Source organism: Oreochromis aureus, linkage group 5 (assembly GCF_013358895.1).
Source record: "Oreochromis aureus strain Israel breed Guangdong linkage group 5, ZZ_aureus, whole genome shotgun sequence".
Classification (NCBI taxonomy): Eukaryota; Metazoa; Chordata; class Actinopteri; order Cichliformes; family Cichlidae; genus Oreochromis; species Oreochromis aureus.
Genome location: NC_052946.1, coordinates 26,500,827 through 26,515,342, shown reverse-complemented (window position 1 = coordinate 26,515,342; position 14,516 = coordinate 26,500,827). Strand labels below are relative to the sequence as shown.

General features: G+C 47.1%; 1 protein-coding gene across 1 annotated transcript in view; it reads left to right on the top strand.

Annotated features, from left to right (window-relative positions):
- LOC116317143 (filamin-B-like) overlaps positions 1-14,516 on the top strand; it is a 37,845-nt gene that overhangs the window by 12,172 nt on the left and 11,157 nt on the right. Inside the window, exons 6-13 of the mRNA XM_039612415.1 lie at positions 192-297; positions 773-913; positions 1,119-1,247; positions 1,332-1,505; positions 1,766-1,924; positions 2,021-2,224; positions 2,346-2,498; positions 2,582-2,704. Of these exons, the coding sequence (XP_039468349.1) occupies positions 192-297; positions 773-913; positions 1,119-1,247; positions 1,332-1,505; positions 1,766-1,924; positions 2,021-2,224; positions 2,346-2,498; positions 2,582-2,704 (1,189 nt within the window). The remainder of the gene's footprint in view (positions 1-191; positions 298-772; positions 914-1,118; positions 1,248-1,331; positions 1,506-1,765; positions 1,925-2,020; positions 2,225-2,345; positions 2,499-2,581; positions 2,705-14,516) is intronic.

Sequence of the window (14,516 nt, the reverse complement as noted above, 5' to 3'; positions counted from 1 at the left end):
GTGATGGCAACCTTGGCTCCTCTTCTTTCTTGGTGCATTTTCATCACTGTGGCTGCATCACAGAGTCAACCCATCATCACCGTCATCCACCTCTTTCTCATCATTCATTGCACAACTCCTTTTCAGGATGCCCTTGTGTTGGCTTTCCCCCCTCACTGACATGCTAAATTCTGTCTTTGTCTTGTATTCAGGTGAAGTCGGAAAGCTACCAGCCAGATGGTACGAGCGTTAACGGCAGTGGCTTCAGACCTTTCGACATGGTGATTCCTTTTGCATTCAGGAAGGGAGAAATCACTGGTAAGGAAGAAAGGGATGGATGGTCTCAGTGAATTTGTGCTTATTTGAGGTGTTGAGAGACATAAGGTTTTATCATAACAAAAAAGCACCAGCCATTCTAGAAAAAATTTCATAAGTTATTTAAAACTTCACTGCACACAGTAAGCAATTAAAACATGAAAATTGTAATTCATTCAGATCAGCAGAGGCTAACTGACACATTTTCAGTTTTTTGTGTTTCTCTGCAGTACAAAAACTGCTTACTCTGCCAGCTGCAGCAGTAAATACATTTTTTGTGTGAATCGACGGATGTGAGTCACCAGTAAAATGAAATGTGGCTGAGACATTCATGGGTTAATATAATCGGTTTAGTTATTAGAAATGACACAGTCTGTACAAACTAATATGTTAAAGCAGAATAGATCAGAGTTTAAGACACTGACCAATAAATGGACAGTCTGACTCTTTCATTACAAAAATGGCTAATCTCTTACAGGTGAGGTGTTGATGCCTTCAGGTAAATCCGCTCAGCCTCTCATCACAGACAACCTGGATGGGACGGTCACAGTGCAGTACTCTCCTACTGAGGCCGGTCTGCACGAGATGCACATCAAATACAATGGCACACACATCCCAGGTAAACGCGTACACTCATGTGACATTAGAGAACTACAGCCTGCTGCTCACAGGGGCCTCAGTTTGTCAGGGTAAATCTTGGCGGGTGTCTGAATTGAGTTCTGAAGTGGCTGGTTGGGTTTACTGAGGGCTCATGAATTTCACAGTATTATTACTGCTACTGCAAACTTAGTTTGCTGTACTTAGGTTAACTATATGTGTTGCAGAATCTCCCCTTCAGTTCTGTGTGAATCACACCAGCAGTCCCAACGTCACAGCCTACGGTCCTGGTCTGAGTTATGGTGTCGCCAACAAGTTAGCTACCTTCACAGTCTTCACAGAGGACGCCTCCGAAGGTACGGATTATACATTTTATTTTTCATTATTTAACAGTCTGTTTTGACTCAGTTCAGTCTCGCTGACCAAGCCTGTCTGTCCAGGAGGTCTGGACCTGGCTATCGAGGGTCCGTCCAAAGCGGAGATCAGCTGTGTGGACAATAAAGACGGGACCTGCACCGTCAGCTACCTGCCCACGCTGCCAGGAGACTACAACATCCTGGTCAAATACAATGACGAGCACATCGCTGGCAGCCCGTTCACCGCCAGGATCACCAGTCAGGCACCAACGCACAATATTAGTACTGTAAACTGTCTAGCACTGTAGCTTGTTAGCTCACTTGTTTAAAAAAGTTGAGCTTGTTTAAACAAGTGATTATTTTGCTACTGATGTAGACATAAATTCAGATCTTTTGAAAAATTAAAGAAATTAGTTTTTACAGTTCTCATCTCAATAATTTACCCACCGTTGTCTCCTCTGGGTTTGCTATATTTTATCATCTAACACTTTACCTTCTTGCTTCTGTTTGTCTTTCAGAGGACAACCAGCGGCGCTGTCAGGTCAAACTGGGCTCGGCTGCAGATTTTTCTCTGGACATCAATGAGACGGACCTCAGCCTGCTCAGCGCCAGCATCAGGTCGCCCTCTGGACGTGACGAGCCCTGCTTGCTGAAGAGGATGGCCAACAACCACATCGGTAAGATCCACAAAGGCACATTTCAGAAAAATAAAATGAGTACAACATTTACCGAAATTGCTCCTCTCACCTTCAACTCTTTTCTCCTCCTCACAGGTATCTCCTTCATCCCCCGGGAAGTGGGCGAGCACCAGGTCAGCATCCTGAAGAATGGTCGTCATGTCGCCAACAGTCCCATCACCATCATGGTCGTCCAGTCTGAGATTGGCGACACCAGTCGAGTCAAAGCTCACGGTGACGGCCTCGTCCAGGGAACCACCTTCAACAACGCCAGCTTTATAGTCGACACGCGGGAGGCAGGTCAGTGTCAGCCCGTTCTAAACAATGCATTTATTTTCTGATATAAACTCATAATTCTTACTTTCAAGCACTATTAATGACGTCAATGCCAATGATGGCGATCTGTGCGATCTGTTTCCAGGTTATGGCGGTCTGGCTCTGTCCATTGAAGGTCCAAGTAAGGTAGACATCCAAACAGAGGACATGGAGGACGGGACCTGTAGAGTCACTTACTGTCCGACCGAACCTGGAAACTACATCGTCTCAATCCGCTTCGCTGAGGAGCATGTGCCAGGTAGAGAGGAGAAAAAGTAGCTGGAAAAACAGTTTCAGTGTTCTAATGAAGCGTGCAACTTAACGAACATGTGGCGTCAACAGGAAGCCCATTCACGGTGCGGGTGACGGGTGAGGGTCGTATTCGGGAGAGCATCACCAGACGACAGAAGGCGGCGTCTGTCGCCAGTGTCGGGAGTGTGTGCGACCTCAGCCTAAAGATACCAGGTACACAGATACACGCACTCTTTCCCACCATGCTCATGTGAAGGCTCGTCTGATTGGCTGTCTGCACTGTGAGGCAGAGGACTAATAAGAAAAGCAGTCTGGGTTTTCTTGTTTCACTTAAAACAAACAAACAAACAAAAAAAACCTTATGTAGTATCATTGTGTGAAAATTTATTTTTCTTGTCAATCAGGACTCTTCTTCTCCTCAGCTTTTCCTGTTTCCTCCTCTACTGCCTTGTTCCCTCCTCATACCCCTCAATTCTTTCCCTTCCTCTGTATCCTCTTCCTGCTCCTCTTCCTCATCTTATTCCTCCAGTGAGCTGGTTCCTCCTCGTCCTGTCTCAGGAGCTCCTTTCTCACACCACTTCCCGCTCCTATTGCTCTCTCTGGTGTTCTGGAAGATCCCATGACTCATTCATCCTCTGCTATCTGGAATAAGAGCCTGTCACCTGGGCGAGTCCACTGCACGCTGTAACTAGTCTCTGGCTCTCCAGTTTGGTGATGGTGGGGGGAGCCAGAACAAACCAGTTGAATTTTGACCACTGCACGCTGTAATGTACATTTGCACTATTCAACTACATGATGATGGAAAAGATTCTCTGCATGTCTGAGTTCGGTGAACTTTTTGACAAAGGCTTGTGTGCATATATAGGGGCCTCCAGAGCCTTTAGTCATTATTATTCAATGGCTCTGGGGACCTCGGGAGGAAAGGAGTGTTATGGAAATGACACACTCTTCACTAATTATGAATGTTGCAGAGGTTTCTTCTTTATGAATACTGAACAATGAACGTTTTTACTAAACATTTGAACATAACACAACACAAACTGTTGTAGACAATACAAAGTCAGAGCGATGCATGTTTTGAAATGACAGGGAGCAGGCGCATCTAGTACACAAAGAGTGGATGAAAAAAAAATAATGTACAAGCAGAGCGCAGTGGCCAGCACAACAGAAAATTTGTGTCTTTTGCTCTAGTTCGCTGTCGGTGCAGCACATGCCGTGTCCTATGCGAAAGGGCCTTAAACCGGCGAGACTGCAGACAATACGTAAGAGAGAACACAGCCTGCAACAATGAGCACAGAGTGGGTGCAGAGCATGAACTCGCAAGACCGCAAGAACTGCCGGACACCCGCAATGGAACTCTCACTTGCTGGGCTGGGGCAGCAATAGCGAGGACCCACTAGCCATGTGAACTCGCAAGACCGCGGCAATACACCAGAAGGAACGGCTGGCTGCAGGACCCTAGGCAAGCGCAAAGTGTGCAACCTGTTAGCGCAACCACCAAATAAACTCACGTCACACCCCAATGTCCATCACCATCACTTTACTCCTCAATAAGAAACAGAAAGATATCTCACCATACCTAGAAATGGCTCTACATCTTTTTTGGATTCTAGTGTAGGCATTTTCTTCACTGCCTCAATCTTGCTCTAATCTGGTTTCAAACCGTCTGCTTAGAAGATGTGACCAAGGTATTTAATTTCCTCCAGGCATACCTTGCATTTGTCTTTGCTCTTGCTCTCTCAAGCACTTGCCTCAGTCCGTAGTCACGATGTACTTTTGTCTCACCCCAGATCAAAAGGTTATCTATGTACGTCTCTACGCCTTCAATCCCCTCAAACAGCTGTCTCACAGTCCTGTGAAATACTTCTGGAGCTGAATTAATTCCAAAAGGCAGGCAAAGGAATCTGTAAGGACCAAAGGTTGTGTTAAACATACAGAGGCAAGAGCTGGCTTCATCTAATTTAAGTTGCCAAAAACCTGAGCTTGCATCAAGCACAGTGATGTATCTGGCCATTGAAAGTCTGCTTGTTATCTCTTCAACTGTTGGTAACTGGTAGTGCTTTCTCATTACTGCTGATTTGAGATCATGTGGATCTAGGCAGATTCTCAGTTGTGCAGTAGACTTTTCCACAATCATGACTGGATTTATCCACTGGGTGGGCTCTTCAGTTTTTGCGATCACTTCCATTTTTTTCCATTCTCTTTAGTTCTTCTTTGAGTTTTTCTCTTAAAGTGACAGGAATTTTTCTAGGTGGGTAAACTTTTGGTGCCGCACTCTCATTAATTCAAATGGTGTATTCTCCCTCTAGGCAACCTATGCCCTCAAACACATCTGCATATTCTTTCTTTTTTTCAGTGCCATCACTCTCTTGATGAGCCCCATTTCTTCATATGCTTGAATTCCCAGTAATGGCTTGGTTTCTGATTTGACGACGATGAACTCCACAACAAAACCTTTCTTTTTGAATTTTACTGTCCAAATGCACTGTCCTTTCAATGCTATTTTGTCTCCAGTATATGTTGACAGCTTCACATTTGTTGGTTTAAGCATCTTCCTGTTTCCTGTTCTTTGTAGTAGACTGTTAGGAATTACATTGTCTTATTCACCTCTTCTGCTCTCAGCTATATGTTACTATTTAGCTTATGTAGAGAGCTAAACATTAAATGGCTTCAGTGAACACTCAAGAGACCATGTCACATTCTTTGGAGATTTACTAATGGTACCATTTGTAATACTTTCATTCTTGTAAAACTGTAATAACAGAAACAGAGTAAGGTGTATTTAGTCTCCATACAAATACACAAATGTAACATTCAACATTGTTGCATTGTGTAAACAACCAATACAAGATCTCAACATCAACAATAAATGGACATAGCATGTCAAGTAATGCAGTGAAAACCAAAAGCTAGTATGTTGCTAGCAGGCTAAACAAAGCACCAACAGCTAGCTTCCATTAGTAATGTAACAAACTCCCTAAACACACAAGAAGGTCATCACTTCACTGGACAAGATACTAATAAGTGAGAACAATCAATCCTTTCACCAAACTTACAGATTATGCCATCTCAAGAGCAACAGATGCAGGAATTGTCAGAGACACAGAAAAATGGACCTTCCCTGTCAAGCACTGGGAGGAAAAACTTGAGAGAACTCTATTTTGTAACCCCCGTTCTCTGATAACATGAGTGAGGTGTCTCACTATTGGGAACGCTCTCTCAGCATTGTCCTCAGAAGCCTCTATGTCATTACTCGAGCCAGCATTGGCTGGCAGTCATGACGCTTGCGTCAGGGAGGGCCACCCTCCTCCCTATAAAAGGGTGTGACATAGCATCGCCTATCATTCAAGATAAGCTCACCTCTTCCTTGCTTCGTGCAAAGAGGGTGATCTGGTGAGACACCTCACTGATGTTATCAGAGAACGGAGATTATGGAATAGAGTAACCTCAAGTTCTCTTTCAAACATTCAGACCGATCAAACTACAGACCGATCTCTAAGCTTTCGTTCTTGTCCAAGATCCTGGAGAGACTAGTTCTCTCCCAACTCCAGGTGTACTTGGACACGAACCATATCGCTGAGAAATTTCAATCTGCTTTTAAGCCATTACATAGCACTGAAACGGCGTTGGTTAGAGTTCTTAATGATATTCTTGTAATCACTGATACTGGACGCTCTATGGTCCTAGTTTTACTCGACCTCTCTTCGGCCTTTGATATGGTGGACCATAACATTTTATTACTAAGACTTGAGCACACTGTGGGTATTAGAGGCACTGCCCTCGACTGGTTTAAATCATACCTCGCTGACAGATCCTTTTCAGTTAACTTAGGCACCTTCTCCTCTTCCTCCGCTCCAGTCTGTTGTGGTGTGCCTCAAGGATCAGTTTTAGGCCCTATTCTATTTTCATTGTATTTGCTCCCCCTAGACGCAATCTTTGAAAAATACAATATCGCCTTCCACTGTTACGCCGATGACATACAGATCTATTTTGAACTTACTGACGACCTTGCTGTGTCCCTACACTACTTTCAAGAATGTATGCGGGAGGTCAAAGAATGGTTCCTGAGTAATTCTCTTGTGTTAAATGATAAGAAAACTGAGATTGTGGTGTTCAATAGTAAAATCCCTCGTGCCCGACTCTGTGCTGCCCTGGGTTCCTTTGCTAATTTTTCTTGTGACTATGTCAGTAACTTGGGTGTACTGCTGAATAGCTCGCTCAAACTCGATAAGCAAGTATCTGCTGTAGTGAGATCTAGCTTCCACCAACTGCGCCTTATTTCTAAGGCTAGGCATTATGTTCCACATGAGGACCTGGAGAAGCTTATTCATGCTTTTGTGACCTCCAGGCTGGATTATTGTAACTCCTTGTACTACGGTCTTCCCTCTTCTCTTCTTCTTAGACTGCAAACAGTCCAAAATGCAGCAGCCCGCCTCTTGACTGGTACCAGGAAATTTTGCCCTATTACTCCTGTTCTAGCTAGCTTGCATTGGCTGCCCATAAGGTACCGTATTCAATTTAAAATACTACTCCTTACATTCAAAACTATTAATAAATTGGCACCAAGTTATCTTAGTGAACTTCTCAAACCACATACTCCTGCTAGAACACTTAGATCTGCCACTCAACAACTTCTGATCCAACCCAGATCTCGGCTGAAGTCCTGGGATGACCGTGCGTTTGCTCTGGCTGCCCCGGTACTGTGGAATACCCTTCCTCTCGACCTCCGCGCATCTGATTCTATTGCACTGTTCAAATCAAGACTAAAAACCCACTTATTCAATCTTGCCTTTCCCTCTAGTTAATATTTCTTGTATGATTTTACACTATGCACTTTTATGCTCATTTAATTTCTTGTTTGCTCTGTACCTGTTGCTTTCCTATGTATCAGTGACAGCTACCTGCTTGCATACTTAGTACTTGCTTTGGTCCTATTTCTATTATCTTCCTTTTATTCCTTATGTTACTTGTTAAGCACCTTGGCATACCCTTGGTTTTTAAGTGTGCTTTATAAATAAAGTTTATTATTATTATTATTATTATTATTATTATTTTGGTGTCTCACTATGTGGATATGCAGACTCCCGTATTGCCAGATAAGCCCATCTGAACGACTGACTGCCAACTTAGGAGGTCTCGTGGGGACCCACACTTAACACAGTGTGGGCTAGAGATGGTGCAGTGACATCCAACCTGTAAAACCTTGCAAAGGTCAAAGGTGAAGCCCAGCTCGATGCTTCATATATTTCCTCTATAGAGACACCCCTAAAAAGGGCCCAAGAGGTTGCCATCCCTCTAGCAGAATGAGCACGAAGCCCCCCCCAGGGGGAGGCATACCGGTGCTGCAATAAACCAATTGGATTGCCTCAACAATCCAGCGGGAAATGATTTGTTTGTTAACGGGCTTGCCAACATGTGGTTTAGCCCAGGAAACAAACAGCTGATCCAACCTCCTGGAGGCCTTCGTTCTCTCTATATAGGTACATAAAGCTCTTAACTGGACAGAGAGCATATAGGTGCTCCTGTTCAGGGGAGGAGAAAGGAGGAGGGCAAAAAGCTTCTAGCTCCAATGGGGTGCACTGGAGATAAAGGATTTTTGGGCAAAAAGGCCGGATTTGGCCTGAATATGTCATGGCCTGGGTCTAGGGACCCAAGGCTCATGTATTTTAGTGTATGTTTATGTTTATATTTTCTGTGTGGTGTTTTGGTTTTCTCTCCTTTCTTCTCCTGGTTTCTCCGTGTGAGCTTCCGGATGTTTTGGTTTGCTGAGGAGACTGCGAACCCGGAAGTGTTTCTGCACTAGAGACAGCCACACCTGCCGCTCATCCTCCTCTGCCAGCTGCAGCAGATTACACTCGTCAAGGGAGCGGTATTTAAGACTGTAGCTGAGCTGAGGCCGACGTTGGATCCTTGAGTCTGAACTCGTCAGTACAGCCGTGGACTTGGTATAAACCTTCGAGAAAGTAGATTTCCTGCTAACCTGAATGTGTTTGTGTTACCAGGAATCTAGAGCGGAGTGTGTTTTGGAAGTCACGGTGTGGGAGTTTTTGGAGTCGCCACTTTTCACCTTTCACGGACATCTGCACTGTGTGGGATTCAGGGAGAATCGCCACGGGACCACAGTGCCGAGATTTTGTATATAGTCGTGTGTTTTCCACCCCCCCTGTCAATAAATCCACTGTCCTTCACTAAGAGTCTCGCGTTTGGGCCCTACTTTCACTGCAACTCCACGGTCAAACATCGCAGCCCGTGACAGAAGGATCCAGCCATTATGGGCCCAGCGGACTCAATGGAGAAGCTCATGAGGGAGGTAACTGGCAAAGTAAATAAGCTGTGTGACCTATGGATAAATACGCCCGGAGAGGAGTTTCACTGCGCTGTGGAGAAGCGATTGCAGGAGATGCTTCTTTGCTTCCCCTGGGTAATAGAGTCTCTCTAGCCGGTCGTGGCGGATTTTTTGCTTAACACTCTCCACCTCTATTCTCCTAACCAGGCTGCTTTCCAGCCCGACCAGCTGGTGGAACCTCAGCCTGACACGCCGGCCCCGGCATCGTCAAAGAAGCGATGCTCGCACCGCCGGCGCTCCTCACCGCAGCCGGATTCCCGGACTTTTCATCAGCCGGCTGCGGTGAGTCATATGTACAGTTCATCATCACTCCCCTTATCTGTATACCCAACCATGGACTGTGTGAATGCTAATCTCGTAGCACAGCCGGTAGCCGTAGCACAGCCTGCTGCCCAGCCAGTAACTCAGTCGGATGGAGGTCGATACGCCTGCTGGACCTACTCTGCCGTCAGTTCACCCGTCTGTTGTTCCTGCATCGCGGTCCAGTCTACCGCAAGTAGCTGACACACCATCATCACCTCCGCCCTCTGCAGCTGCTTCTCCACCAGCGTCCCATCAGACTGCAGCGACCGCAGCACTCTCAGCTTCACCATCTACATCACCTACTCTACCATCATCTCCACCGCCTGCAGCTGCCGTATCACCATCTTCACCTCCCGATCAACCATCTGTAGTTGCAGCGCAGCCGGAGGAGCCCGCGCCGCCAGTGGATGAGCTCAGCGAGCCAGAGGAGCCCGTGCCGCCAGTGGATGAGCTCAGCAAGCCGGAGGGACCCGCTCAACCAGAGCTGGAGGTCGGCGTGCCGGAGGGACCTCCACGCCGCCCACGTCCAGCGCGCCCTCCACGCCGCCCACGTCCAGTGCGACCAGCAGCATGGCCGCAACCAGCAGCACGGGCGCCACGTCTTCGTCCTGCACGGCCAGCACATCGTGGATTGTGTGTTGTGCTACATTGTCGCCCACCGGAGCTGCCACGTCGCTGCCACTGGGTGTGTGGCAGGCCACCGGAACTGTTTCACCGCTGCTGCCGGACCTGTGGCCGCCCGCCGGAGCTGCAGCGCTTCCATCAAGGGGTTGGCGGTAGGCCGCCTGAACTGTTTTCCCACCACTGCCTGACCCACAGCGGGCTTTGCCTGTTTTGCCGTCCACGGGGTCGGCCGCCAGAACTGTTGCTGCCACTAGGGCAGTGGTTGGACTATTGAACTGGGTTTTCCTTTTTTGTTGTCTAGTGTTGACGCACCTCTAGAGTTATCCCACGTGAATCGGGTGCACTGTTTGTGTATTGATAGTGCATGAATATTGCTGACACGCTTTGCAGATGTGAGAGCCAGAAGCAATGCAGTCTTCAAAGACAGGATTTTTATTTCAACCAGGCATTGTGTATCAAGATGGTGGCGCCCACAGATGCAGCGGCTCACTGCTCTTCACGTTCGGTGCTTTGTTTTTTACTTTTTCTATGTGCATATGTGTGGATGTATGTGTTTTTTTTATTATTATACATCGAGTAGAGTCCACTTACAGTCGTCAGGACATTCTGAGTTTGGGATTACGCTGTACAAGGGACAGCAAGGGACAAGTGGTGATAGTCGGACTTGCACCACTTTTACGGCATTTCGGAGGCCATAATAAGAACTCCAGGGTCTCCATGGTTGGTTCTTCCTAGCGGCAATCCAAACAAACAAACAAAGGAGGCAAAAGTGTGGCTGCAGGGCAGGCCCGCTAGCACAGCTAAAGAAACAACCATTTAAGCCACCGCTTCTGAGTATCTTCCTCTCCAACATCAGGTCCATAACCAACAAAATCGACGAACTGAGATTACAGACTGCAGTCAACAAGTGTGTACGGGACAGCAGCATTGTACTACTCACAGAGACTTGGCTGCAGCCATCAATTACAGACTCGGCTATTGAGCTAGCAGGCCACACGGTCCACCGTCACGACAGGAACGGCCACTCCGGTAAAAACAAAGGAGCGGGTTTATGCATCGACATCAATGACAGCTGGTTAAAAAAACACAAAGACTGTAGACAGCCACAGTTCCCCGGATTTGGAATATTTGACTGTGAAGTGTAGACCCGTCTTCATACCTCGCAAGTTTACTGTTGTCATGGTAATGGCCGTGTATGTACCACCTGATGCTAATGCTAACTCGGCCATGGAGGAGCTGCACAAGACAATAAGCAGTCAGCAAAACTCTCATCCTGACACAGTGCACATCATAGCTGGGGACTTCAACCATGCTGACTTAAGGTCAGTATTCCCCAGATTTGAACAGCATATTAAATGTGCAACAAGGGGAAAAAACACACTGGATAAAGCATACAGCAACATCCAAAAAGGCTACAGAGCAGCCCCTCTACCATACCTAGGTTTGTCAGACCACATGTCCATGCTGCTGATCCCTGCATACACTCCCATTAGAAGGAGAGCCCCCCCCAGCCACAAAGACTGTGAAAACCTGGCCAGAAGGTGCATCACATCAGCTGCAGGACTGTTTTGAAAACACAGACTGGAGCATGTTTGAACATCAGGACCTCGAAGTGCACACAACATCAGTGCTCTCATATATTAACTTCTGTGTCAACACTGTCACTGTGGACAAACATCTCCGGGTGTATTCCAACCAGAAACCCTGGATGAACCCTGAAGAACCGTGACGCTGCTTTCAGATCCGGAGATGTTATGCAGTACAGTGCAGCCAGATCTGAGCTGAAAAGAGGCATCAGAGAGGCCAAGGCAGCGTACAAGAGGACGATTGAAGACCACTTCAGCAACAACAACTCACGCCAGGTGTGGCAGGGAGTTAAACACTTAACCAACTACAAACCTTGCAATACCACGTTAACTGAGGGTAACCTGGCGCTTGCAGAGGAGCTGAACCACTTCTTTGCACTCTTTGAGGTGAAGGGACCAGAGGCAGCAGCAGCAAAAACATCGGACAGCAGCAGCAGCCCAAGCCTCATGGTGCAGGAATATGAGGTGAGGCGCACAGTGAGGGCAGTGAACCCCAGGAAGGTTGCTGGTCCAGATGGGGTGACCGGAAGGGTCCTAAAAAAGTGTGCAGACCAGCTGGCTGGGGTCTTCACTAAGATCTTCAACACTTCACTGTTCTAGTCCTGCATCCCGCTGTGCTTAAAGTCAGCAACAATTGTCCCACTCCCAAAGCGTACCAACATTAGCAGCCTCAACAACTACAGACCAGTTGCTCTAACACCTGTTATAATGAAGTACTTCGAGAAACTGGTCCAACGTCACATCATGTCCTGCCTGCCATCCACACTTGACCGGCTCCAGTTCACATACAGAGCTAACAGATCAACTGAAGATGCCATTGCTACAATGCCCCACACCACTATCTCTCACCTGGAACAACAGGGGTGTTACGCCAGGCTGCTCTTTGTTGACTTTAGCTCTGCTTTCAATACGATACTCCCGACAGACTAATAGTTAAACTGCTGGATATCAGACTTGCTTCTACCACCTGCTGCTGGATCAGAGACTTCCTCTCAGACTGTGTACAGAGAGTTAGAGTGGGGCCTCATCTTTCCTCAGCTTTCCTAACACCAGCTCTCCACAAGGCTGTGTAATGAGTCCCCTACTGTACACTCTGTACACACATGACTGTGTTAGTTCCCACCCAGACAACGCAGTCACTAAGTCTGCAGATGATACCACTGTGGTGGGGCTCATCTCTGGGGGAGATGAGACGGTGTACAGAGCTGAGGTTCAGAGGCTGTCAGATTGGTGTGTCGAAAACAACCTGGACCTCAATACCACCAAGACAAAAGAACTGGTAGTCGACTTCAGAAGGAGGAAGTCTGAGCTGAAGCCTGTCAGCATCAACGGGGAGTGTGTGGAAAAGGTGTACAGTTTCAAGTTCCTGGATGTGCACATCGACACAGACCTCCAATGGAGCTAAAACACCTCTGCGGTTTTGAGGAAGGCCCAACAGCGTCTCCACTTTCTGAGAATCTTCAGAAAAATGGACCTGAAGAAGGAGCTGCTGATCGTCTTCTACCGCTGCTCCATTGAAAGTGTGCTGACATACTGCATCTGTGTGTGGTTCTCCAGCTGCACCACGGCACACAAAAAGGCACGTCAGAGGGTCATTAATATGGCCCAAAAAATCATTGGATATCCTCTTCCCTGCCTGAAGGACGTGTACAGCACGCGTTGCCTCAAGAGGGCACGCAGCATCCTACGGGACTGCACACACCCAGGACACTGGGTGTTTAAGCTGCTGCCATCTGGCAGGAGGTTCAGGATGCTGAGGTCCCGGACAAATAGACTCAAGGACAGCTTTTACAACAGGGCAATAGCCCTAATCAATGCAAACAGCTGACCTGATTGTCTATCTCCCTGGACTTTTTTGGGGGGGTAACAACAATAACAATAATTATATTTATATTTATAACAAGGTGCAATAATAACAGTGTGCAATACACATACATTTATTCTTCATTTTATTTCTTTATTATTATATTTATTACAACAGTGGTGTTGTCTGTTCTGATCAGAACATGGTGGTTTCTTAACAGGGGAAGGAAGTGTCTCAGTGCTAGAAACGCTGCTAGCAATTCTAGCCAGTTTATGTGAGCACCCCTCTGTCATGAGTCCCAGTTGACGCTCACTGCTCTGCCCTCGTGAGTGGCACCCCAGCCCTTGAGACTCGTGTCCGTGGTCACCAACTTTCTTGCTGTGTCAGCCCCCAGTGACACCCCCTGAGTGAGAAATGTGTGATTTCTCTAACAGTGGAGTGCCGCAGCGCAGTCTGTTGTTACTCTGATATGGCAGTGGGTATGGCGCTTTTGATTCAGTCACAGTGATGCAACCCATCGCTGAAACTCCATCATATGCAGTCTGCCTAGTGGACTGACCGCCAGTGAAGAAGCCATTTATTAATCCCAGCATCTGCAGGCATCTTCTGAATGGGAGATATCTTCCCACCTGAAAAATGCCAGCATGTGATAGCATTTTTTCCCCCTCTGTCCACAGAGAGAGTTTAGAGCTATTCCTATGAAAGAGATGGCCTGAGGTGGCTGCAGGACACTCATTTCGTAATTTATGGTGAAACCCAGAGCCATCAGATGATCCACTGTCAACCTGGTGTGCTCTCTTTCCATTATTTCTGACTCTGATAGCAGCAGCCAATTGTCTATGTATGTTGCTATGCGGATGCCCCGTCTCTTCAGTAGGGCTATGGCTGCCTCTGTGCATTTCACAGATACCCGAGGGCTCAGTGAGAGACCAAACGGCAGGACCTGGTACTCGTACATTCTGCCCTGAAACGCAAAGCGCAGGAATTTTCTGTGAGGCGGGTAAATAGGGATGTGAAAATATGCGTCCTTCAGGTCTATTGATGTAAACCAATCGCCTGGGCGCACTACATACAGCAGAGTGGTGGTCGTCAACATCCTGAATTTGTATAACCTCAGATGCAGATTTAGAGCCCTTAGGTCCAGTATCGGACGCAGTCCCCCTACCTTCCTGGGCACGAGAAAATACTTTGAGTAAAAGCCACATTGGCTCTGCTCCTGGGGTATTTCTCGTACTGCTTCCTTTGATAGCAAGGTAGATATTTCTTCTTGCAGAATCCTGGCTGATTCGCCTTTTGCAAGAGAGAAAATCACTCTGTGGGAAGGGTGGTTGCAATTTGCAAATGGTAGCCTCGCTCTAATGT